The sequence below is a fragment of the Populus trichocarpa genome, chromosome 4 (assembly GCF_000002775.5).
Source record: "Populus trichocarpa isolate Nisqually-1 chromosome 4, P.trichocarpa_v4.1, whole genome shotgun sequence".
Taxonomy (NCBI): Eukaryota; Viridiplantae; Streptophyta; class Magnoliopsida; order Malpighiales; family Salicaceae; genus Populus; species Populus trichocarpa.
Window position 1 is genome coordinate 8,158,272 of NC_037288.2, and position 24,382 is coordinate 8,182,653.

General features: G+C 30.8%; 1 protein-coding gene across 4 annotated transcripts; it reads right to left on the bottom strand.

Annotated features, from left to right (window-relative positions):
- Positions 1-10,494: 10,494 nt before the first annotated feature.
- Positions 10,495-13,013, bottom strand: LOC7456843 (zinc finger CCCH domain-containing protein 14). 4 transcript variants are annotated; one of them, XM_024598964.2, is made up of 3 exons: positions 11,980-13,013; positions 10,951-11,264; positions 10,495-10,655 (listed from the first exon to the last, which is right to left on the bottom strand). In XM_024598964.2, the coding sequence occupies exons 1-3, from the start codon at positions 12,643-12,645 to the stop codon at positions 10,598-10,600; spliced, it is 1,038 nt and encodes a 345-aa protein (XP_024454732.1). In that variant the 5' UTR covers positions 12,646-13,013; the 3' UTR covers positions 10,495-10,597. The 4 variants fall into 4 exon arrangements, with proteins under 4 accessions (XP_024454732.1, XP_024454733.1, XP_024454734.1 ...); XM_024598965.2 differs by having other exon boundaries at positions 10,951-11,255; positions 11,980-12,714; XM_024598966.2 differs by having other exon boundaries at positions 10,495-11,264; positions 11,980-13,012.
- Positions 13,014-24,382: the final 11,369 nt, after the last annotated feature.

Genomic DNA, 24,382 nt, shown 5'->3' on the forward strand with positions numbered 1-24,382 from the left:
TAGCTCACAATCTCCCTTTCCAGCCCTTCTCAACTATCTTCCCCTGGTTCCATCACTTTTTTTTCTTTTTTTTTTGTGCCCTACCCCTTGCCCCTACCAAACATGTAGTTAAGAGAAAAGTTATATTTCAAGGCAAATGAGCTATGGTTCAGCTATCTTGCGTTTAAATAGCCTCGACTCGACTTGGAATCTCTTTTTTACAATAATAAAAAAAAGTACTGACAGCCCACACAAAGGATATCGTTCCGTTTATTTCATAACACGAAGATAAAAGGTGGTAGCTGCTAGCTTTATTTCAGCATGATTTCCATCAATTTGCCCACTGCAAAAAACAAACAACGTATATATGTGTAAGAACTCAAGAAATATGTTTATGCATATATAGTAAATTTAAGGTTCTCCTTTGCACAAAAGGGTTGGAATTGAAATGGGAATGATGCTAAGCTAGATTATGCCGAATGAGATCAATAAAAATAAATTGAAATCATACAACAGATGTTCACCGTTCACCTTTGAAGTAGATCCGAGTAAGGTGAAATCAGAAGAGGGGATCGGTGGTTTAGTCACAAGTTGTTGAGGAACTTCATGATTCTGATCCATCATGAATCCCTAGGAAATATACAAAAAAATTTACACAATCGCATGATCACAGAGATAACTTAACCGCAATGTTAATTTGTCATAACAATAAAATAAAATAAAATAAAAATTATTTTTTGAACCATATCACTCACTCGATCCATCGAGTTTCAAGAAAGGAAATGGTATTTGCATGTGAGGAAGAGACTTCGTGTACTCTTCAATGCTCCTGGCTACTTCATCCTCCTGAATTTATATCCAACATTCCAACAGTTAATTAGGGCTTTCCTCTACATCATTTTGTCAAAGTTTCAGGTTAAATATACGTTTGACATGACTTATATAAGACTTTTAGTTGTTGAGTCATCATCAAGAGATTACTTTGAGAAAAAAATATGAAAAAGATAATTGATGTATCAATTCTATTATTTAAAAAAAATCAATGAGTTTTTCTCAAATTGTGGCTCAACTCAGCTTTTTTGATCGGGTTATATTAAATTAATTTCTTATTATTTTTGTGAAATTAGATTCAAATCAGGTTCTAGTTGTTAATTAGGCGGAACTGAGTTTTATAATAAAAGCTAATTATTGGAAATAATTATAACTAACTAAATGATATCATTGGCATAAGTTAATTATAAGAAATAACTTTGAATCACGAGTCAAATTCAAAAGCTATTTTATATAATAATCAGCACAGATGAACTCTTGATTGACTTATATAAGGAATTTGAACCAGACGATTTAAAATGAAATACATACCACATATTTGATACATGAAAAAAAAGAGAAGAAAATCACAAATTGAATCATGTAATTGCCAAGTTACCAAAGAAACCACCCACATGAAAACATACAATATATATATATCTAGCCATGAATTCCTAGCACTGTCTGCATGTGTGTTGGCACGAGCAAGGGAAAAAGAAAGCACCTGCTCGTGATCATAAGGAACCACACGATTCAAGAAATCCAGCATATTTTCTTGCCTTATGGCCCTGGAAATGTCACATCGTTGCAATGTTCGACGCTGGCAATCAGTGGTTTGCAGCCATGCGCGCATGCAGAGTGAGCTCGAGAATTAAGAGCTCACAAGCTTTCGAGATCATAAGAGAGGAGTTTATGCGCTTATCATCTAGTAATATCATATCAAAAACACTACAACATTTAACAATTTTACAATTTTACTGACGGAATTTTTCCATCGGCGTAAGACACATATTACGTCGGTAATTAATTTATCAACAAAATCACCGACGGAAATGCTCTGTCGATGAATCTTTCATCAGTAATTTTTTGTATGTCGGTAAATCCGTTGGTAATAAAAAAATATTATTACCGACGGATTTACTGACGGAACAGACACTTCAACACTCTGTAAAAAAAAAATCATTTTATAAAATTATAAAATAATTAAATTAACATAAATCAACACTCTATAATATATACTCAAAATGCTTGGAAAAAGAATAAGAAAATCAACTCAAACAAATTTGCAACAAATAAATAAAATGAAAAAATAAATTCAACTAAAAAAATTCATATGAAAAAAATGAAGTTGCAATTGCTAAAAATTTAAAAATCCTATAAATAAATCAACTAAAAATTGATCTCATATGAAAAAAAAATCTCACAACAACATTTATACAATTATTAAGAACAAAAATAATTAAAAATAAAATAAAAAACAAATCTAGTGAAAAAAATCATGAAAAAAGAAGAAAAAAGAAAAATCTTACCTTAATGTAGTTGCAAGTGAAGCTAAGGAGAGAAAAAAATAAATCATAAAGCATATTAATTAAAAAAAAAAACTAAGAGGATAAAAGAAGAAAGAAGAAGAAGACATACCCGAGCATGAAGGAAAAGAGAAGGAGATGAGGAGAGAAAAGAAGAGAAAGAAATAGATATTGATGTTTTTTACATATAGTGAAGAAGAAGAAGAAGAAGTAGTAGTAGTAGTAGAAGAAGAATAATAAGAAATGAGTATGTCTCTTGTGAAATAAGAAGATTCAGGTTTTTTATTGGGGCGCGTTAGCGACGGATTTACCAACGGATAATTGAATATCAATATTTTTTAATTATTCCGTCAGTAATTCCATCGGTAATATTTAATTTAAATTTTCAATTTTGTAATTTTTTTTCAGAAACCGCCAACAATTACCGACGATTTTTCAATCCGTCGGTGATTTCGTCTCTAATATTTAAATGAAAATTTTAAATTAATTGAATTTTTTCAGAAAACTGCCAAATAACACCGACGACTTTTAAATCCATCGGTGATTTTGTCCGTAAAGAACAATAATTAACAGTGCAATTGGAAAGTGAATAGTTCTGGAGCTCTCTGGAAAATACTGACGGAAAATTCCGTCGGTGATTCCCTTTGTAATTGACATGATGAACAGTGTTCATAGTTTACCAATGAATTTACCGACGGATTTTACCGATGGAATAAATTCCGTCGGTAATTCCGTTGGTAAAAATGACACGTCATCATTTTTATTTTTGCTTTGTTTTAATTTTTTTTCTCACGGTAATTCCCTCGGTATATACCGAGGGAATATTTTCGTCGGTAAAATCCCTCGAAAATTTATCGACGGAAATATTGCCTCGGTATTTCCGTTTGTATTTATTGATTTTCTGGTAGTGAAACTAGGGGTGAGCAAAAAAACGAGAAAACTGGAAAAAAATAATCAAAAAAACCAAACCATGAAAAAAAACCGATTAAAATTTTGAAAAAACCAGCCGGTTCGGTTCGGTTTCGGTTTTATAAGCCTAAAACAAAAAAAACCGAATCAAACCGAACCCAAACCGAAAAAACTGAAAAAAAACCAAGCCAAACCGGAAAAAACCGAGCCAAAACCAAGTCAAACTGAAAAACCGAGCCAAACCGGAAAAAACCAAGCCAAAATCGAGCCAAACCGAAAAAACCAAGCCAAACCGGTTTGAACTGGTTTTTTTTCTAAAAACCGAACCGAACCGAACCGAAACCGGTCAGTTTGAACCGGTTTATGTTTTTTTAAAAAAAAATTCGATTTAGTTTTATTTGATAAAAACCGAACCGAATAAAAAATGATCACCCTGTAAAAAACATAAGCAGGACAGTGAAGATCTCACACACACACACACTCATATATGTACATTTATATAATATAATAAAATATTAATTATTGATATTAATTATTTAACTATTATATAAAACAGGCTTCAAGTATCGTTCCAAAGAAAAGAAAAACCTGCCCATACAAAATTGTTTTATGTAAATTTTATTTATTGTGATTTTTGTTGAACATATCATTAGATGTGATTTTTAATTGTGCTAAACCTAACCATCAAACACTGTAAATATGATATGATAAAAAATTTATAATGTAAATTCCTTTTAGAATTTTGAAAGTTTTTCGCAACCTTCTTATTCTTTAATTCTCAAATATATTTTTTTCTTTTTTTAAGAAGAATAGAAGGTTTTTCAAGTTGATTAATTTTGGAGTCTATTTACTATGCACTATATAGAAACAAATTTCATCTTAGAACCCATGATGTAAGCTTATATCTATACAAATTAATTATCCAATAAGAAATAACATGAAAGAAATTAACCAAAGCTTTCTTAACAACAGAAATTACGGTAAATAAATATAAATTATGAAATAACTTCTGGCTTCATGAAAAATTGTAAGATATTTATTAGGATTATTAATCTAATGTAATTACTCCTCGTGATGAGCACAATCCATTTATTTTAATAACTTTTAGTATTCTCTTGCCATGAAATTTGGGGAAAACTAATTAATTATCATGCTTAATTCCCAATTTAGTTTACTAATTAATTACAATCTCTTAATTACATATATTCTCTTTTCTTAAAAACACCCTTTTAGCTGATCACAATATTTATCACCAAGCCTTGGGTTGAAATAAGAATTTAATTAGCCATAAAAAATTAAAATATGCCAAACATTGATTTTCTTACAAAAAAACATATATAGTAATTAAGCCATCAAAAATGACATCAAAGACATGCAAACCTTTACATCTCCGTCAGATTTCATAACTCTTTTGATCCTTGCCAGAGGCAATATATAGATGACTGCTCTTGAATGCTGAATATGACGAGGATATGAGGTACCAAGTACATATATATATAATTAAATCAGTAAAAAAAATTAAATTAATTAACATGAATGCAAATAAGTATTATGAATCACCCACAGAAATTACCCGTAGCATTGGAGATCTCTGATAATTGTTGATTCCAGAAAAGCTCCAAATCCTGCCTATGGTGCTGCAATAATTAAATAGGAAAACCTAGCCTGATCAGCATCTATCCATCTATATATGCAAGCCAAACACAAGAAAAATGGTGATAAAACCTCACCTCCTCGGTTGCCTGGTGATAAGGCAGCATGGAAGAATTCACAGGAAGAACATTTTCAACCTGTGCTGAGGGATCATCTGCTGCTAGATCGAATTCCATTGATTGATTCAAATCCATGAGTACCCTCTTTGCCTCACTTCCTGCTTCACTTTGATGTGATGAAGACATAATCCTTATGTAATGAGAAAGAGAGCTAGGTGGGTTCACACATGAAAAATGACAACGAGCAAATTTCAGTTAAAAGTTAGCATGATCTATGAGAATTAATTAAATAGAGGAAGTCTTAAACTAGATTATATATTTTGAGAATATTGCCTTACAATGTGATTTGTATATTTATCAGAACTAGTTTTCTCTAATCTAATAGGTTGTATTGAATAATATATGGATGAATATTTACTAAATTAAAATATTTTATTTTCCAAAATATTAATAAATTCATATAAAATTTGATAATCTATAATACAACTATTTTTTAGCTTTCAAAAGACATAAACAAATCTTGACTACACCAAAGTAAAATTTTGCATTAATTATTTATAGGGTTAGTTAGAAATTGAAATAATAAATTGATAATATTATTAAAATAAATATAATTATACATTAAAATATAAATATGATAATAAGTAATGTAGTAGGTTTTAATTAAAAATGGTGATCTTGGTTACACATTTACAAAGTATCTATATTTATAAATTCTTTTATTTAAAGAACTCTTTTCAATAAAATTCATCTACGTACATTCCATGAATAAATGAGTTATTTAATATAAATAAAAGCTGTAATCAAATTTCAATTCAAACTTGGTATGAAACTTTTGCAGTGCTAGTAGAGTACTATAAGCGGTGAATGGGAATGGGGAAGAAATCTCTCTACTTTCATGAATATTTTTATTTTAAAATCTTTTATTGAAATTATTAGCAACTTCAATATGTAGGAAGTAATTCAAATCTAATTCACATGAACAGATAAAATTTTTAAATTTTAATGAAATCTCTCATTTGAAGGTTTTTCTTAATGGTAATAGAGTTTAAAAGAATGAATGATAGAAGGAGAACATAACCAAAGATCTTGGATAACAAAATAATCAAAAGTCAAATCTAATAATTTATTTAATTTTAAGTTATCTATCTTTTCCGGATTTAATTTTTCTATTTACTTGTTCTAAATTTTTTTTAGATTTTTTAGTCAAAATAAAGTATTGATAAGGTACTACATTGGTTTGGGGTGATTTAAGAGACTTATTTTATGTTATTTAAGATTTTATATACTTTTAAGTTTGCATATATTTAAAAAAGGGGATTAGCTAAATTTTTTTAAAATAATTATATGTCAAGATATCATACATCAAAATCTTGGATGTCCACAACTACTCCAACTCATCTATCAAAACTAAAAAACAAACATCTATATTCTTACTCAAAAGGACCGGGTATGACCTTAGATAAAAACATGAACTTTGACCTTATACACATCCTTGGTGGCAGGTTATAAACTATGAATATCACCGGCCAACAAGAATAAGGTGAAGCAAATGACCTGAATAAATTGAATTTGTCTATATATAAACTAAGACATACATTTCATGATTACATTTAAAATTGAGGATTTACTCTACTATAATGTTTCCTGGATTCACCATTGGAAGGATGTACTATGACTCCATCCACTGCATTATGTGAATAATGTCATATCATGTGCTTAGTAGTCTTTGGAAACATGAATAACCTTTACAGTTTAGGAGTGATTGGAAAGTATCTAAATTTTCTATATGTGATAAGAGTCCTTCCCCTATCAATTTTAGGCTTATAAATCATATGGCAGGTGGAAATAATGATTAGTCATTTAAAATGTAAGAAACAAAAAAGATAAGAGATGATTTCTATTGATTATAATAATAGACCTTGTCATCTTTAAGTTCATTTTAAAAGGTTGAATCATGCACAAAATGAACTTCATCATTCTTGGTTTGAGAGCTATTGACTTTGTTCAATGCCATGTCTAGTAATTTGTCATCCATTGTTGTTTTCAATGGCAAAATAGTGATGAATTTCACACTCAAAATTTTTAGCAATGCATCAAATTTTTGACCTTTTGAAATAAGGATTTTATTGTGTGTTACCATTTAAGCTGCCTCGTTTTCATATTTGTTTGTTTGCTTATTTCCTTTTTCTATAAGCAACTTCCCTATAATCATTACAAGACATTAAGTCCATTGTCTGCACTTTTTTGTCTTTTTATATCTCTGTATAGTTTTTAGATTTTGTATGTTTAAAGTCAAGACTTGAATTTATAGGATGTATTGTTATTTTTATTTGGCAAGTGAACTCAATAGATATGTGACCTTGGATTACGCTGCATTTTGTTTGCTTGTGATCTTATTTTGATCATCTTGTTGAAAATTGATTCTTAGATTGTGAATGATGTTGTTCATGTTTAACTTTGTAACACCTTGATGTGCTTGATTAAATCTGTATTTTTTAGATAGTACAACATGCAAAAGTTTAGATACATGCTAATTTTCTAGTATCTTAGGCCAAGGAGTTTCATTATGGATTAGTAGCATATAAGTTCTTTATTAGCCTATTCCTTTAAAGTAGAATGCTTCTTGCCTATTCGATGATTTTATCGTTATCGGCCTCGCTCAACCCATGATATGACTTGATGGTGAACACCTATGTAATAACCGATAATTTACTGTAATTTGTACATCCATACCATAAGGGTTTGTTGAAATCTTTTAAAATATCAAAAAACCTAGTTACGTTTGCATTTGGTTCTTCATCTATGATTGAACATTCACATTTCATTGCATTCATTCCTATAATATCATCTACAACTCCATGCACGTGGCTAGAACTAGAAGTTGACTCAACCATGGTTTTATAAGGAACATATGGTTCTCCGTGTGCAAACCAACACAATTGTTTCTCTATGAACCCTTTTTGTGGAAGATGCATCATAACAATATCTGGATCAAGAAACTTTTTATTTTTACGCCTCTTATATGGACATATATCGCCTCCATTAATATATTTTTTTTGAATTAAATAGTGCATAATTAATAGAACCCCCAACCTCATTACAATAATCCATCCTATGCAACCCTTCAGGTGAAACTCGATACATCTAAGAATGATAAATCTTTATAGGAAAAAGTTATAAAACAAGTAAACACAAACAAATTACATATACTACATCAAAATACCAAAAAAAATTAACATTTTAAAAATGGGTTATAACAAAAAAAAAAAGAAGGTTATTTTGCTTACTTGAAGTGTCAAATCTTAAAAAACAATTTGAACCAAAACAGAGATGTTGACATGTTAAGTGTCGGGGTGGCTGGATTCGGGATGATGAGAACTTGATTTGTGATAAAATATAGGGGGGGTATTATGTGCTGTTTTTTTGTAGAAGAAGAAGAATAAGAAATGGGGGAGGGGTAGACAAGGAGTCCTCTATCAGGTTATAACTTAAATATTACCAATGGATTCACCAAGGGACATATTTCCTCGGCGATTCTGTCTTTAATAATGAAACATTATTACTTTTTTCATTCCTTCATTTTCAACTATAGTCCTCTTGGTATTTACCGAGAGACATAGTGAGGAAAGATTATGTCGGTAAATGTCACTGTAATTTACCAATGAGTCTTGTTTTGTCACTAGTTCTGTTTATAACAATTTTCTAGTGGTGCTCTTGCATTCCTAAAACTTAGTAAGATGTCTAAACTAGCTTAGCTCGTATTAGATATGTGATTCGTCATGGGTCGGGTCCAATTTTTAACAACGTAAAAAAATTATATTTAGACGTTGTTAGCGTGTTTAAAAGAAGAGAAAAAATCCACAACTTGAGTCATAGACCTTACTGGATCTAATAAGATGGTTTCATTTAATTATATAATAAAAAAAAGAAAGAAAACAAAGACAGTAAATTGATCGAATCTTAAAAGAAAATGTGATAATGATAATCAGAAGAAAAATAAACGTTTTTCAAAAGGGAAATATATAAAATTAAATTTCAAGATAGTTCAATGTTAAAAGATGAATTTGAAAAATAAAATAAAATAAAGAGTCTCGAATCAACTCGAGTTAATATAGCAAACAAGCAATCTGGATAATGAGATCGGGCCAACCTCATAAAAAGTAAATTAAAAATATTAATGATGACCAATTCCTAAAAATTCATATGTAGAAAAATAAAATTAAAAAACAACTCAAAAAAATAAAAATAAAAACCTATAAATTAGGGTAAGGTTATCAAACCAGGATGATACAAACTAAATGATAGGCGCAATGGTTGGTATCATCATACATTGCAGAATTTGACTTATAAAAATAATGTGAAGCAAAAAAAAAAAAAAAAATTCCATGGAATTTTACTTATTTCTCGAAGAATAAAATGCAGAAGAGTATCATCATATAATTTGGCTTTTTCTTACACCCCACAAGTTTAGTTTTACGTTTCTTTTTTCCTTGTCATTCGTGCCTCTACCTTCCCACCCAGCTTGTATTTACTTTAAACGTATTTTTGTATCTCTGTGGGAAGGTGAACTCTAATTCTTTAAGCTGTGGTTGGTTAAGATTTTTGAATAAAAGGGATATTGAATATATATATATTTGATTTGATTTAACAGGGATATATTTGATTTTAAAAAAATAGAGCTAATTAATATATATATAAAAAATTAACTTACTTATAAAACAATTTTAAAATGAATATATATTTGTTTGAACTAAAAAGAAAGAAGAAGAACATGTTCCTTCTATAATCATTATTTATTTCGCCTAACTAAGAGTTGGTTGTTGGGACTGAAACATCCCAGTGCATTTTGCTGAAAACCAAACAAAAGAAAAGGGTGATATTTGCTCTTGATGTTTATGTTTCTTCACCTGCAAGACATTAATATCTATGGATTACGATCCTCTCCTCTTTATATTATAATATTATCGAGTTCAAACTTATATGTCTTCCTATGTGGAGTCAATTAATGTCACAGTGGTACGTACGTAGCCCTCAGATGTTGCTCTTTTAAGCACTCAATGACCTCTGTATCAATGGTAGACTGATCATACAAGGATTAAGGAGATCTGCTTCTTCCAACTAGACAGACCAGCTCTATATATCTTAAACTTGAAGCCTCTACAGAAGCATCCCAAATCTAACTAACTATATATCTATTAATTATATATCCAATAAGCACTGTACTCATGGAAATTTGAACGTCAACACGTCACCGACAACGGTAGTTGGTGTTGTAGATGCCTCATTTGATCAAGAAACCAGCTTCAGATTGGCCCCAATTATTAGACAACATATGTCCAACCAGCCTATATATATATATATATATATATATCGCAAATTAACTACATATCGGAGTTGACAAACATGCATGGAAGTGTGGAACAATGACATTTTATCCTAGAGCGTGTGTGTGTCAGCATCCGGGTGTATATATATATATATATATATATATATATATATATATATATATATATATATATATATATATATAACGTAACCAATTTGACAGAGAAAGCAAAGAAAACCTTACAACCAACTTGAAATTATGAAAGTTGCGTAGCGAAAGAATATCGAAAGAATCATCATCATTACAGATCGAGCTTCGGAGTTTGGTCTAGTTTAGGTTGGTGGCTGGTTGTTCATAAACAATACCTCCAAGCCCCACTTGAAATATTTCCTACAACAAAAAAGATACCCAGTTTTCTCATCGCTCTCAATCTCTATCAGATACAATATTTATATACCTATGTTTTCCAACATTTTATTATCATATATTGTTTTACTTCTTATTATTACTGCTATTATATGATGCATGAATATGATCAGTACTGATGATTAGGTTTATATACATAACCCCATTTGCTTAATCTTTACACCACCTCCCTCTTAATTTTTCAACCAATCAAATATTCAAAAGCCCAAACTAATCCATGCATTTATTTTTAGATGATCAACGAGGACCCAGCAGTAACCTCTCTTGGTCAGTGAGGGAGTGGCGAAAGTGGCATCTGTGGCCATAAGGGCAAACCCCGCCAGCAAGAACCATGCGGCAAGCTTGAGTCTTGTACCTTGGGTGCCTGATAACTGGACGTAGCTCGCCAATGCCATGAGCAAACTGACAATGGTTACCATAAGGACAGGTGCCTGTCTCTTGCCACTTGTTGCATAGCTCTGTCTTCCACATCCCTTGATTAAACACCTCCAACTCCATTCCAGCGGCTATTTCCTCCTCCGATCTCTTTTTCCCTCCTCCTGGCACGTACACCCTCTGCTGCATCTGCACAATCTAACGTATATAAAACCCCTTTTCAATCGCAACAAATTAAAACGATGATCTTTTTTAATTAATGCAAGAAATTCGTCGGAGTGAATGATATTCGAATATCTTTTTCGATCAGATTAATACTATTGGCATAAAATAATGCACAGCCAATCCTTGACCATTATTCGAAGGATCAAGGAGCATAAAATTTATCACTGTGATTAACCAATAAATCAGTACTCTTCAAAGAAAAATTATCCAATTTTAATTGTACATATATTCTTCTTCTGGATATTGGTAACAGACTCTATTGTACAAATTAAGCTTTAAATACATGTACATTACAATTTAATATTTAATTCGTCTACCCTTCTTTCAATTAATTATGTAGTTGTAAAAATAAATAAAATAATATTATTAAAAGGTATTATTATACATCCAATCTGGACTAACAGAGAACCGATGATGGGATAAAATCTACGGCTATTATTTGCTAATATAAAATAAATATAACCCATCAATTAAGAAAATAAAAGAGACTAATAAATTGTGAATTTCAAGATAACAGTGCGAACAAGAGAGGATGATGTTTTAAATATCAAACTAATAACTGCAGTTCTAAATAGCATAACCGGACGAACTGGACACAGTAACTGAAACGAACACATAGTTCACGTGCTATGTTGCATAGCAATGGAAACTTGAAAGCTAAGCAAAACTCAAAGAAATCTCAACTAACCGATCCAGAAACGAGTTGATCGTGTTGACTCGCCACACGAGACCAAGTTGAGTTACTGCTAGCACTACCGCGACCGCCTCCATTGTTACTCACATTACCAGAAACCGCTTGATTCACCTTCACAAAACCACTAGATCTGACGGAAATACTCTTCGGCAACGTCACTCTTTCTCTCTCCACGTTATTAGCATTATTCCTTCTCTCAAATGCAACATCACGATTGTTTCCAAAAGTACGGTTCTGATGCTGCATCACGGCTGCTTCAGAAGAGAGACTGATAAGCTTGACAAGCTCACTATTTGTGACTCTGAGATCTGCATTTTCTCGACGAATCAACTCGAGTTCATTAGTTAGGGTTTGGAGGCGCGCGAGAGACAGATTGTAGTGATCACAGAGGTCCTGGTACTCGAGAATCAGTCGAGCTTGGCGGAGGCGGTTCTCCGTGGAGATTTCATCTGCAGCGGAGGAGGAGGAAGGCGAGGCGGTGGTGGAGGGGGTGAAAGAGAGCGAGTTCGGGAGCTGTGAAGGTTTTGGCGGGAAAATCGAGTGGTAGAGAGAGGTGAAATTGGAAGCGAATTGATCGTGATCGTTTGCTTGATGGCAATCAAACGGTGGTGATTGTGCAGCTGTTTTTGAATCAGACGGTGGTGATTCTGTTTTCTCCATTTCTTGATAGAGAGAGAGAGAGAGAGAGAGAGAAATGAAGCTTCTTTACAGCATATATATATATATATATATATATATATATATATATATAAACCCAAATCATGATGGGTAATTTGTGAGAACCAATCTTGTTCGTCCTGGTGAACTCATCTGTCTGTTTTTCAACACGTGGGTGCAAGTTATTGGTTGGGAGTAGCGAGAGAAAACGGTGCAGTAACACGACAGCAAAATCTTTCAAGAAGATGTGTGTTTCCCGCCAGGGGAAGTGAAAAACCGTTAGAGAAACAGTAACAGAAACAGAAAGCAGTTTTAGAGAGAGAAATTAAAAAACAAAAGTGGAGAGAGAGAGAGAGAGAGATAGGCAATGGATGCAAATGGGAGAGAGTATATATATATTATAATTAGTTAGATAGAAAAGGAAAGGTGGTTAGGAGGAGGAGGAGATGTGGGTGGTGGTGGTGGTGGAGTGGCAAAGAAGGAAGGGAGGGAGGTGAAGGATGAATTTTGAAGGTTTTGAATATAATTGGGTATAAATCGTGGCCATTGATTAAGGTATGGTTTGTATGTCTATTTTAAGTGAGGTTTTTTAATAATTTGGTTTTTGTTAGTATTGTTGCTTCTTTATCACCACTTTAACTAACCATGGTCCCTCTTCATTCTTCCTTTGAATGAAAACCATTGTCCTGTTGGTTCTATGACTAATTAAGAATGTTTTTTTTTCCTTTTTTTATATTTTCTTATGTTAAATATTCCCCTTTTTTTCCAAATTAAAACATATAATTTTTTACGCTAAGTATATATTATTAGCTAATTAGTTTTATTGAGATTTATCGTGGTGAAACCGTGAAATTAATATATATATATATTTTGGATTCGAGGAAACCCCACTTTCGGAAAGCGCACTTTGTGGGTCCAGGTGAGCGATTTAAACCCTGGCTATCTCAGACTCTTACAAGAGGTGCACGTCCTGACTCAAACTCGAGACCTGCTGTGCAGATCTCAAACTCCTTGCCATCACGCCACGCCTTTTGGAGACAATGAAATTAATATACGCACTCATTTTACTACATGCATGATGATCTATTTTATGTAAATCAATTTTAATTCCAATGAATTTTGCTCGTAGCATTGATCAATTTTACTTCACCTTCAATCACTTTTTTTTTCTCATATTATACACATGGAAACATGAAGCTCAAATATTTCAAAACTCCCTAGATATGTATCTCTATATCGTAGTTAAGAGACTACATTTTTTTTCCCGATACAAAACCACCCAAAACTTGAGTTAATGAGTCTTCCAATCAATAGTGGTATAGTTTTGAAATCCAGACCGGCCCGGAAAGTCGATCCGCGGCTAGAACCGGGCCGGGTTTCAGAAAAAATAAGGAAAGAAAAAACTCGATATGACACGGCAGATTGACCCGTCGACCCGGTTGACCGGCAAGACCCAGTCAAAAACTTGGTTGCAACCCGTTGATTTTTTTTACTAAAACGACGTCGTTTTGATTTAAAAAAAAAAAGAATTGACCCGGATGACCCGGTCAAAACCTGAAACCCGGGCCTTAGATCGGGCCGGGTTTAAAAACTATGAACCGTGGGATCGGGTTTCAAAATAGTGATATCTATCCAATCTTACTCCTATATATACAGAATTCGTTTAGTATTGTGATCGTGATTTATTTTTAAAATGTTTTTCATTTGGAAATACATCGAAATAATATTTTTATTATTTGTTAAAATTTATTTTTGACATAAGCACATTAAAATAATATGAAAAAACAAAAAACATAATTTAAAAATAATAAATTTTTTTTAAAAATACCTTTAAAATATATAATAAACGGGTCGTGGTACTTGACTTATATATTACTTTTCATTACGTTAACTTATAATAATAGTTTTCAAACATGGGGAAAGTTAATATAATAAAAATTCTCAGTTATCTGAATATATTATATATTAAAATTTTCTTATAAATTAATATATCCAATGTTCAGAAAAAAATAATATATATACTATACAAATAACTACTAAAGAGTACTGTAAAGAAAATGAAAAATATGATTTTAATATTTTTATCAGTACTCTCACTCCAACTAACATGCAGATCTGTTATATTTTAACTAGTTGTATTTACTTTTAATACTTATTATTTAAACTTTCTTAAAATAATAATAAATAAATATATGAATAAATAAATATTTTTTAATGAGAATTCACAACAAATCATATTCTATTTTTTTTAAAATTATGTGTTCACGTGTTTTATGACCTTGCGTAAGAGGATCCAAATACCATTCCAATTAATTTGGAAAGTATACCAAAACACGTGTATCTCGTACCTAGAAAAATGGGCTGTACTGATTTAATCTGGGCACAAAATAGTTTACGAAATGCCTTAAAGCCTAATCTAAGCCCAATTCACACCGTTTAGTGAGAGCATGGCTTTTATAATCTTTTATCAGCATGGGCCCCTCCATAGATTTTCGTTGTCCTCCAAATTCATGGATTTGTTTTTAATTCCTCTTCATATTTTAAAATTGAAATGAGGAAATAAAATATGTTTTATGAAATATATGGCATTTTATTTATGTTTTATGGTTAAAGATTTGATAGGTGTACCCTATGCTTCATCGCAAGCTAGATTTTTTTTTTCCTGTATAAAAGAATATGCTGACAATATGTTTTTCAAAACGTATAAAAAATTTAATCTTGAAGCAAAAGGTTAATGCATGCGTTTGATAAATATTTGCCCATAGATATATAAATAAAAAAAGCTTTGTCGCTAATCAAAGAATGAGCTAGAAAATTGAGAGGAACATACATATTAAGATTATTAATCTTGTGACACAAGGAGCTCTTTAATTTTTGTTAATTATATAATAATAAAATTGTTTTTTTTTAAAGAAAACTGATAATTTAAACTTAATTAAAAAATAATTTTGAGGTATAATTCCTCCTTTCCTAAAAAAAATAACACTTCATCTGCTGACACAATCATCGGTCATCCTAGATGGTTGGAATATCAAGCTTTGACTCTTATGACTTGAGAAACCCTCTTTTCAACCTTTATCCACCCAAAAACACCTAAACACCATCATTAAGACCTTAATAAACTTATTTATAACTTTAAATCAGACTTTAATCTCTCCAAACATGAAAAGACTTAACAAACTTTTTCCTCCAAGACAAAGGGCTAAAACACTATAACATGACCCCTCCTATTAAAAGGAATTCATTGATATCAAGAATAATATTTTCTGTCACTAGATTGTAGCTAAAAACCTCAAGGAACCAGGATAAGAAATGTAGAAACAAAACATGGGGACTAAAACATTTTAAAACGCGACTCATGTATAACTAGGAAAAAAAAGGTTGAATATTTATTTTGATTTTAAATTTGGTCTCTAAAGCTTTAATTATTTCGAATCAATAAAATTGAATTCAATTATGCCAAACTGAGCATTGACCCAACATCATAACCTATTTTTAACATTGTGAGAACTCCACATCTAGATAAAAAAAAAAAAAAATTCATCAAGCCTAACCCTTGATAAACTCAATGTGAGATGGTAAAATTGAAAAAAAAAGTTAAGTGACAAAAAATTGAAGGACTAAAAAAATGAAAAGGAAAAAAAATAAGAGTCATTATTGCAATTCATAGTGAACCATGCCCCTTATATGTTGCATTTCTATCCTTTTTTTATATATTTCTTTAATATTGCATTGCTTCGTGTGTCCATGATTCAAAAACCATTCCGTGATTCATTGAACAAAAGTTTTGTGAAATGGAACTATAATTGTTGCAAAAAATTAGCAATTAGAAAAATGAGGATCAAATTTGATAATTTTTTTTTTATATAAGCTACCTTGCTATTTTGGAGAGAGTTAGCATGGAAACTAACAAGAGGAGAGAGAACAAAAAGAAAAAAAAAACAAAAATAAAGAATGGATCATCAAAACTACACCAAAGCTCATCCATCAACCGGCGCTGCCATTCATGGAAGCCCTCGCCAAGACAATTAAATTGGTATCAAAGAAGATCACCTTTTGTTTTTGGAGGAAGCCACATGCATCACCACATTGTAATAACCTCCCTCATAAGTTAGGATGTGTGTTACACGTGCCAACCACTTTTCCTCTCTATTTTCACTTTAATCTCTGATTTGGCAAAAAAAGGTTGAACATTTTTTTAATTTCAAATTCAGTTTCCAAAGATTTAATTATTTCAAATCAATAAAATTGTATTTTATCTTGTCAAACCGAGCATTAATTAGACCATGAATCTTTTCTCGACATTATGAGTACCCAACATGAAATCAAACAAAATAAATCATTAAGTTCAATCCCACATCAATAATATGTGAAAGGATCAAATTGAAAAAACAACAAAAAGAAGAAATAAAGGTACAAAAAAGGGGCTGAAAAAGGGATTGGACCTGATTTGGCAGAAAAGGGCCTTAGTATTTTTTTAAGTCTCAAATTTGCTCCTTAAACTTCAATTATTTTAAATCAATAAAGTTTTATTTTATTTTGTCAAGCATTAGACTAAGCTCCAGAATTAAAAAACAAGCAAACCATAACAACTCATCAAGCCCAGTAACATAAAAACTCAATGTAAGATAATTAAATTTAAAAAAAAGAGTCAAGTAATGAAACCAGGGGGGAAAAAAAGGTGTAATACCATTACAATTCAGAATAAATCGTGTTTTTTGCACAATAAAACGTTTTCCGGAATCAATTTCATCAAGTCTAAACATCGAGCTGGTTTTTTAAATTATGAAACATATGGCATTCACGAAACCTACCTCTCTCAACACATCAAGAATATCGGTAAAAAGAAAGGAAAAGAAAATTACAGAAAAGAAGAATATATATACCACATTTAAAATTTCCATTTGGTATATATAAGATACGAAACACTCTTTGGAGAATAAGCAAGTACAAAACATATAAATCATGAACCATAGGCAAATACTTATAAAAAATAAATTCTACTTGGTATAAGATAACTCACGATCTGCTAAAAAGTTCTTTTAAATCTCATAAACCTGCAGCCTCTGTCAAATTCTTCACTCGGATAAACAAATTTTACTTGTCTTCCTGTTGGCACCCTTTTGTTTCCGAAACTACCTGCAGTATTCATGTTACCAGCTCTAAGCATCAGGTCAACGTAAGCATTCTTGGCCTTGCTCAATAACAACTCAGGAGAAGCAATATTCTTCAATATTCTCAACTTGGGCATTGGTTTGATCTTCCAAACCCTACGTGGGATACCTCCAATTCTTATGATCTTTGTCTTCTTCCAGGCTGTGATTGCGCGCGCCATCAAGTCACGAGCTGTGCTGTGGATTGTTGTCAGAAGAGCTTGAATTTATACAGGGGGAGGGTAACATTTTGTGTTTGTCATGAGGAATTGGAGGAATGACGAATAAGAGGAGAGAAATTGGAAAGTATGGACTGAGTAAATCTATTAATTGGTTTAAGAAGGATAAGAATCCGATAAATAACTGGAAAGATCTTTGCAATCATTCCTTCTTTATAATTTTTATTACATCCCTTTTAAGAGGGCTAACTTCTATTTTTTAGTAACCAAACACCGCATTCCACAACAGCGTTAGAATCCTCATGGAGGCCCCTTTATGATGCGGCGACATATGTGACTAATGGGTTTTTGATTTGATGCCGATGACATTTTTTTTCTCTCATTCTTTTCTCTCTTTTCCTCAATCTTTGCGTTGACACTTCAAAATTTTCAAGCAACCCTTCACTTTTTTTGTTTCTTAATATTTGGTTCTCTGTTCTTTTAATTATTATTTTTTTTACATAAAATAATTTATTAGATTGATTTTTTTTATGATTTTATTCTCCTTTATTTTTTTTTCATACGTAAGATTCGATCCATATTCTTTTAATTGCTATTTTATTTAAGATTATTTTTAAAATTGAATTTGTTTTGCGATTTCATCCTCCCTTGATTTTGTTTTCATATCAGATTTGATATTTATTCTTTTTATTGATATTTTTTTTTACTTTGACAAGTTTTTTAAATTGTTATTTTTTTCTTCTAATTCCATCATTGAATATTAAATTGCTAGCGAATTAAGCTTCTTGATTGAGCTCAAGTTTAGGATTTCACGGGTTGCGAATTTGAAAGATTAATCAAAATTTAGGAGATTCACTCGGTTTCCTTTAGAATTTATTTAATTGGAGATTAGACTCCATTATTATTATTATTATTATTATTATTATTATTATTATTATTATTATTATTCTTTCTATTGATTTTTTCACTTATTTTGAAAATAATCTGAGTTATTTCGCCTTTCAACCTTGGATTATTTGATAATTAAGTTTCAAAGTTTTATTCAATTTGCTTTTGAAGGGCTTACCACAGTATCACAACTAGAGCACAAATTTTGCATATTGACCCCGGTGGACTTGGGTCAGGTTTTCCCGACCGTTTTTGGATTATATTTGTTTCTTCAATTTCTTACTTCAATATTTTACTTGTTGGAAATTGAGTTTTGAATTTTTTTTCATTTTACTTTCTATAAGGTTATCAAGTTCTCATTTAATGTTTTCTTTATTATCATGTAAAATCCTTCAACATTTGATTTTTATTTAAGATTGATTTTTATTTTAATTTCATCCTTCAGCATTTAATTGTTTGGGAATTGATGTTCGTGCTTCTTCTTTTTTGTCGCTTTCCTTTCTATGGGGTTATCTCAATCTTATGCTCATGATCACATAGTTAGCAGGTTAATGTGGTTTGACTCAGGTTTTTTTTATTTGCTTTATAAAAAAAATATTATTTTTTTCAATTTCATTCTTCAACATTAAATTGTTTGTAATTGAGTTTCATGATTTTATTCAATTTGTTTTTGGCGAGGTTACCCCGTTGTCATGAGCAAGTCATATATTTGGCACACTAACTTGGATGGGCTCGAATCAATTTTTTTAACCTTTTTGTTGTCATTTTTTTTTCATTTTATTTACCATCATTGTATTTTGTTTTATTTATGTTATGAAATTAGCCAAATATATTACATTTGTCATACCCGGACATCGCGACGACCAATTAAAAAAATATCTGGATAATGGAAAAAGAACATATATCTGTCATCTTGTTCTTTTAGGGGAAAAAGTCTTGTTCAAAGAGTCGCCACCTAGTATTATGGTCATTAGGAACCCTAACTGGTCAACAGAGATTCTATGGTACGGGACTAGTTACGCAAAAGGAAAGGTGTTATCACCCCTTAAGCGTCCTACCTAAGGCAGACTGCATTGGTGGTTTGGTCTACAATTGCTAAGAATTTGTTCTCCTTTTTCCTTTTTTTATTCTTCCTTTCATGTTCCTGACTCTGGCATTAGTGAACAATTCATACGAATATTTCCAACTCTGGCGTTGGTAAATATTGCACAAATCCAAAAATACGATACTCCTGACTCTGGCGTCAGTGAATATTTTCGTGAAAAATGAATTTGAAGAAGAAATTTTATATGTCATTTTTTTTCTTGTTTATCCTTTATTGTTATTTGCCCTTTTTAGATGGAAGTAAAAAAACATTGCACGACATATTTGCATTTAACAGTAATAATCCACAGATTGAGCACATCTACAAAAAATACAAGCACAAAGAAAAAAAATCAAATAAAGTGTGAGGGGCCCACAAATAAATCAACGAAGACCCGTAAATATTTTTGGAATTTTCTTATATTGAAAAGGTGGCTCGTTTGGCCAAACATCAAACTAGAATGGGCATAACAATTATGGCCAAGGTATAAGGGTGTGTTTTGCCAAACACACCCTTAGCAAACACACTTGTGGGCCGGATGGGCCTAAAGCCCAGACCCGGCCCACTCTTTTTTTTTTCTTTTTGGGCTGGATCTAGCCATGCGTGAAAGGTTCACGCGTGCATGCAACAGTAACCAGTTAATTATTTTAGCAAGCAAAAAAGAAAACTTACCTAGACATGCGGCTGCTGGAGGTGAAGTCGAGGGAGACTAGGCTAAAAGAAAGGGTTGAGGGGGGCGGCGGCTAGTATAGGGTTCGCCGCCCCCTTTTTTTTTTATGTTTCTCTCTTTTAGGGTTTCTGGTAATGACCTCCTCTTGGGGTCTCTTCTTTTAGGGTTTCTCTCTCTAATCCTCTTTTTTTTTCATACCCTGAGATCTGTATTTATAGTGCCAGAGTCCCTTCGCGTGTGAGAAACCAAGTTTCAATCAAACTCATTCTCTTCTTTGAAGTTTGAATTTGATTAAGAATCAAATTTGAAAGCGGATAACTATCATTATCTTAAAGGCAATGATTATCTCGAAGATAGAGATTATCTTGAAGATAAAGATAGAATGACAAAAGCACATTGTAGTTCTTAATTTTCACGGAAGTTGACAAATCATACTTTTCATCGAAATAAATCTCTGATCTTTTAATTTTTCATTTTAAACCCTGTAAAAATTAAATTAAAAGTCAAAGGGATAAAATTGGGTTACATCAACCTTCAATTGAGTCAATAATTCAAGACTTAATTTTTTTTCTTCTTTAAAAATATCTATATTCTGTTAACAATTTTTTTTTATTACGTGTCACCTATCTAGTTTTTCTTAAAGAAGGATGAATACAGTACGTATATTTAATTTGGTTTGGAACATACGGTGAATATTGTCCACATGTGAAAAGAATCGAGAGGAAAAAAAAAAGGCACAGTATCTAGTTTTTTTTATCACTTGTACGTTGCATACTGTTTTAGTCAACAAAATCAGGTTAGACAACCGTCCATAATTAATGGTCCTAGGCACGCATTGAAATTAGCATTTTTCAAAAAATTATCACATCACACATAAAAATCTAAAAGATCGACACCGTTTCAAAAAATTTAATGAAATAGTTTGACTATATTATGTTTTAGAAACGTGAGATGATCAACCTGTGTTATTTTTGGTTTAAGTGATTGATTGAGTTGATCCAGTTATATTAACTAAAAGTTATTTAATATAAAAATTATAATTTTATAAAAATAAAATTTTAAATAAATTTTACGAGTCAAAATTAATTTTTTTTCAACTTGTAAATTAAAAATTAGACTCCAATTAAAATCTTAAAAAAATATTATTCATATAGTAATAAATGATTTTAAGCAGTCGGGTGCGAGTCTATCATAATTAAATGAGGATCTGATTTAAATAGATTACATGAATAGCTTAACAAATTTATTTATGGATCAGTGAGATAGGTTTAAACCTAAAAGGAGGTCTAATTGCATCAGAACAAAATAACAGCTTAAAATAATTATAATTTTTTATTCGATTATTGAATCACACTCAATTAAAGGAGTTTCTAGAGGTTGTTTTTTCTATAGTAGTTATTGTGTCGCTATGTGGATCGTCAGGTCTTTAGACATCAAAAATCTTACTAAGATCTTTTTGTTTTTGATAATTTTAAGATTTATTTTGAAACCGATAAACCAATTTATGAATTTAGAAACTTGTCTAGGGTTTCTAAATCTAAATTATGTATAAGTGACTCTGGTTGCGAGATATTTATGAATTGAAAATTTTCATAAATCTAAATAAAACAAGTCATTGAGGCAGTTTGTTTTAATTTTAGAGGAAGTCAATATAAGAAAAAAGTCAATTCTCATGTTATTTTAATGCTTAACGGACTATAATTATTATTTCAAATATAATAATAATATTATATTTTTTATTAATTTTATTCGCATGTTAACTATTGAAGATGTAAAATATTAATTGTTTTTAAAAATTTAGGTTATAAAGTATAATATTCAAAAACTTGTTTGAAAAATCAGAAAATGATCAAACTACATGATCCTTACATTCTTCTTGGTGTGTCGAAGTGGGGTTCCGTCCTCCCTTGCCTTACAGGCCTCATATAGAGAAGAGGCAGTAATCGATGAAGAACAGTCGCAGAAGATTAGGGTTCTATGGCCACCCTGATACAATCAATAGAAGCAGCACATGAAATTGTCTAAGGTTTTTTAAGAACAAGTCAGACATACCATGGGTTGTTTTTGGAGGTGATTTCAACAAGAGAATATCGAATACAGATAAAGAGGGAAGAAGGCTTTTTCCTAATTTTTTCTGTTGTCCTTAAAAAAGAAATGAAAAAATGAGCAAGGAAAATGAGTGAGAAAAAAAAAAAGTACAATGATGAGCAAAGGAGATTAAAAAAATGAGAAAATAAAAAAATCATAAAAACTTAAATTGTTCGGTAAATTCCAATCATTTAAACTCAACAAGTTAAGCAACTAGACAAGTTCTAAAATATAATTTATATTATTTTTAATATAATTATTTAGTCATTAAACTCTAACATTATATGAAGAATAATTTTTAATTTAAAAACTTAAACTATTAGATAAAACTTTAAATTATAATTTATATTATTATTTCATAACATTTCTAGAAAATTAAAAAACAAATAACACAATTTCTGACAAAAATTATTCCATCACTATTTACCAATAAAAATTACAATGAAAAATTTACGTTAGCATTTTTTACTTGTAAAATTGTCAACAAAATTGCCTATAAAACTTCCATTGATGATTTTAAAATGAATTAAAACCCAACAATTCTCTCTCCTCCCCATTTTTCTTCTTCCTTCTTCTTCTTTAATTCAATTCAAACCTTAACTCCAATTTCTTTATATTTCTGACAACCCCCCTCTAAAATCTAATTACTCAACCTGCCAACCTAAAATAACCTCCCCTCTTGATTCTATTTCTTGTCAATTTTCACTCCATCAAGTAAGAAAACCTAACCATTTGTAATGTAATACCAACTTATATTTAAAGTTAATTTATTCAAAACTTGTTTGTTTGATTTGTAGTTGCAAGTATATTTAAGCGTTTTACTTTGTTTTATAATGATAATTTTATTGTATTAATGTATGATTTGTATTTTAGGACTTGTTTGGGATTTGAGAAATTGAGTATAATTTTTTTACTTTGTTATAATTAATTGAAGAAATGATGAGTAATTTAATTAGTACCAATAATAGTTTTTTTTTAATTTATGGTTAAGCTGAAAATTTGAATTGTTTGGATTTCATGAGTTATGTGAGGATTTGTGTATAGTAGTTCAAAATAATTAAGAGGACATGTTATTTTTTTTATTTGATTATTAGACAAATGGGTGCAAAGTTACTTTTAGATTATTTCTAATAAGTTTTATGTTTGGTAAACACAATACGCGATTCACTTGTTCTAAAGATATCATGCCTCCCAAACAAACTCACAGTGATTTAAAATTCACCACTGATTTAAAATTCATCACTCTCATCATGACCAATCTACAAGTACCGATCAATTTGACAAAGAAGCTGAATCTCTCCCATAATCAAGTTATCAATCACTTTGTGTCTTCTTTTCTGTTATTTTTTTGTAACTAATTATTTGATATATTGCTCATATAAAAATTGATCAATGAAAACACAAAGTGGTTTGTATTGGTTACAAAAAAAAAAAAAAAAAAAGTAACAGAATGAATGAAATATGGGAGAGATTATTTTTTAAGACACCAATCAATTCTTCTTTTTCAGTTACCTTGACTATATATAAGTATTTCAATTATATGCATAAGTAGTCAACGTATAATTAAATGTCGAAATTTACAATATTCAATTATTATTTTTTATCAACCTTGAGAAAATATGGACATACAAAATATATATTGAACGAATTAGAGGTAGGTTTCCACTTGAATATTACT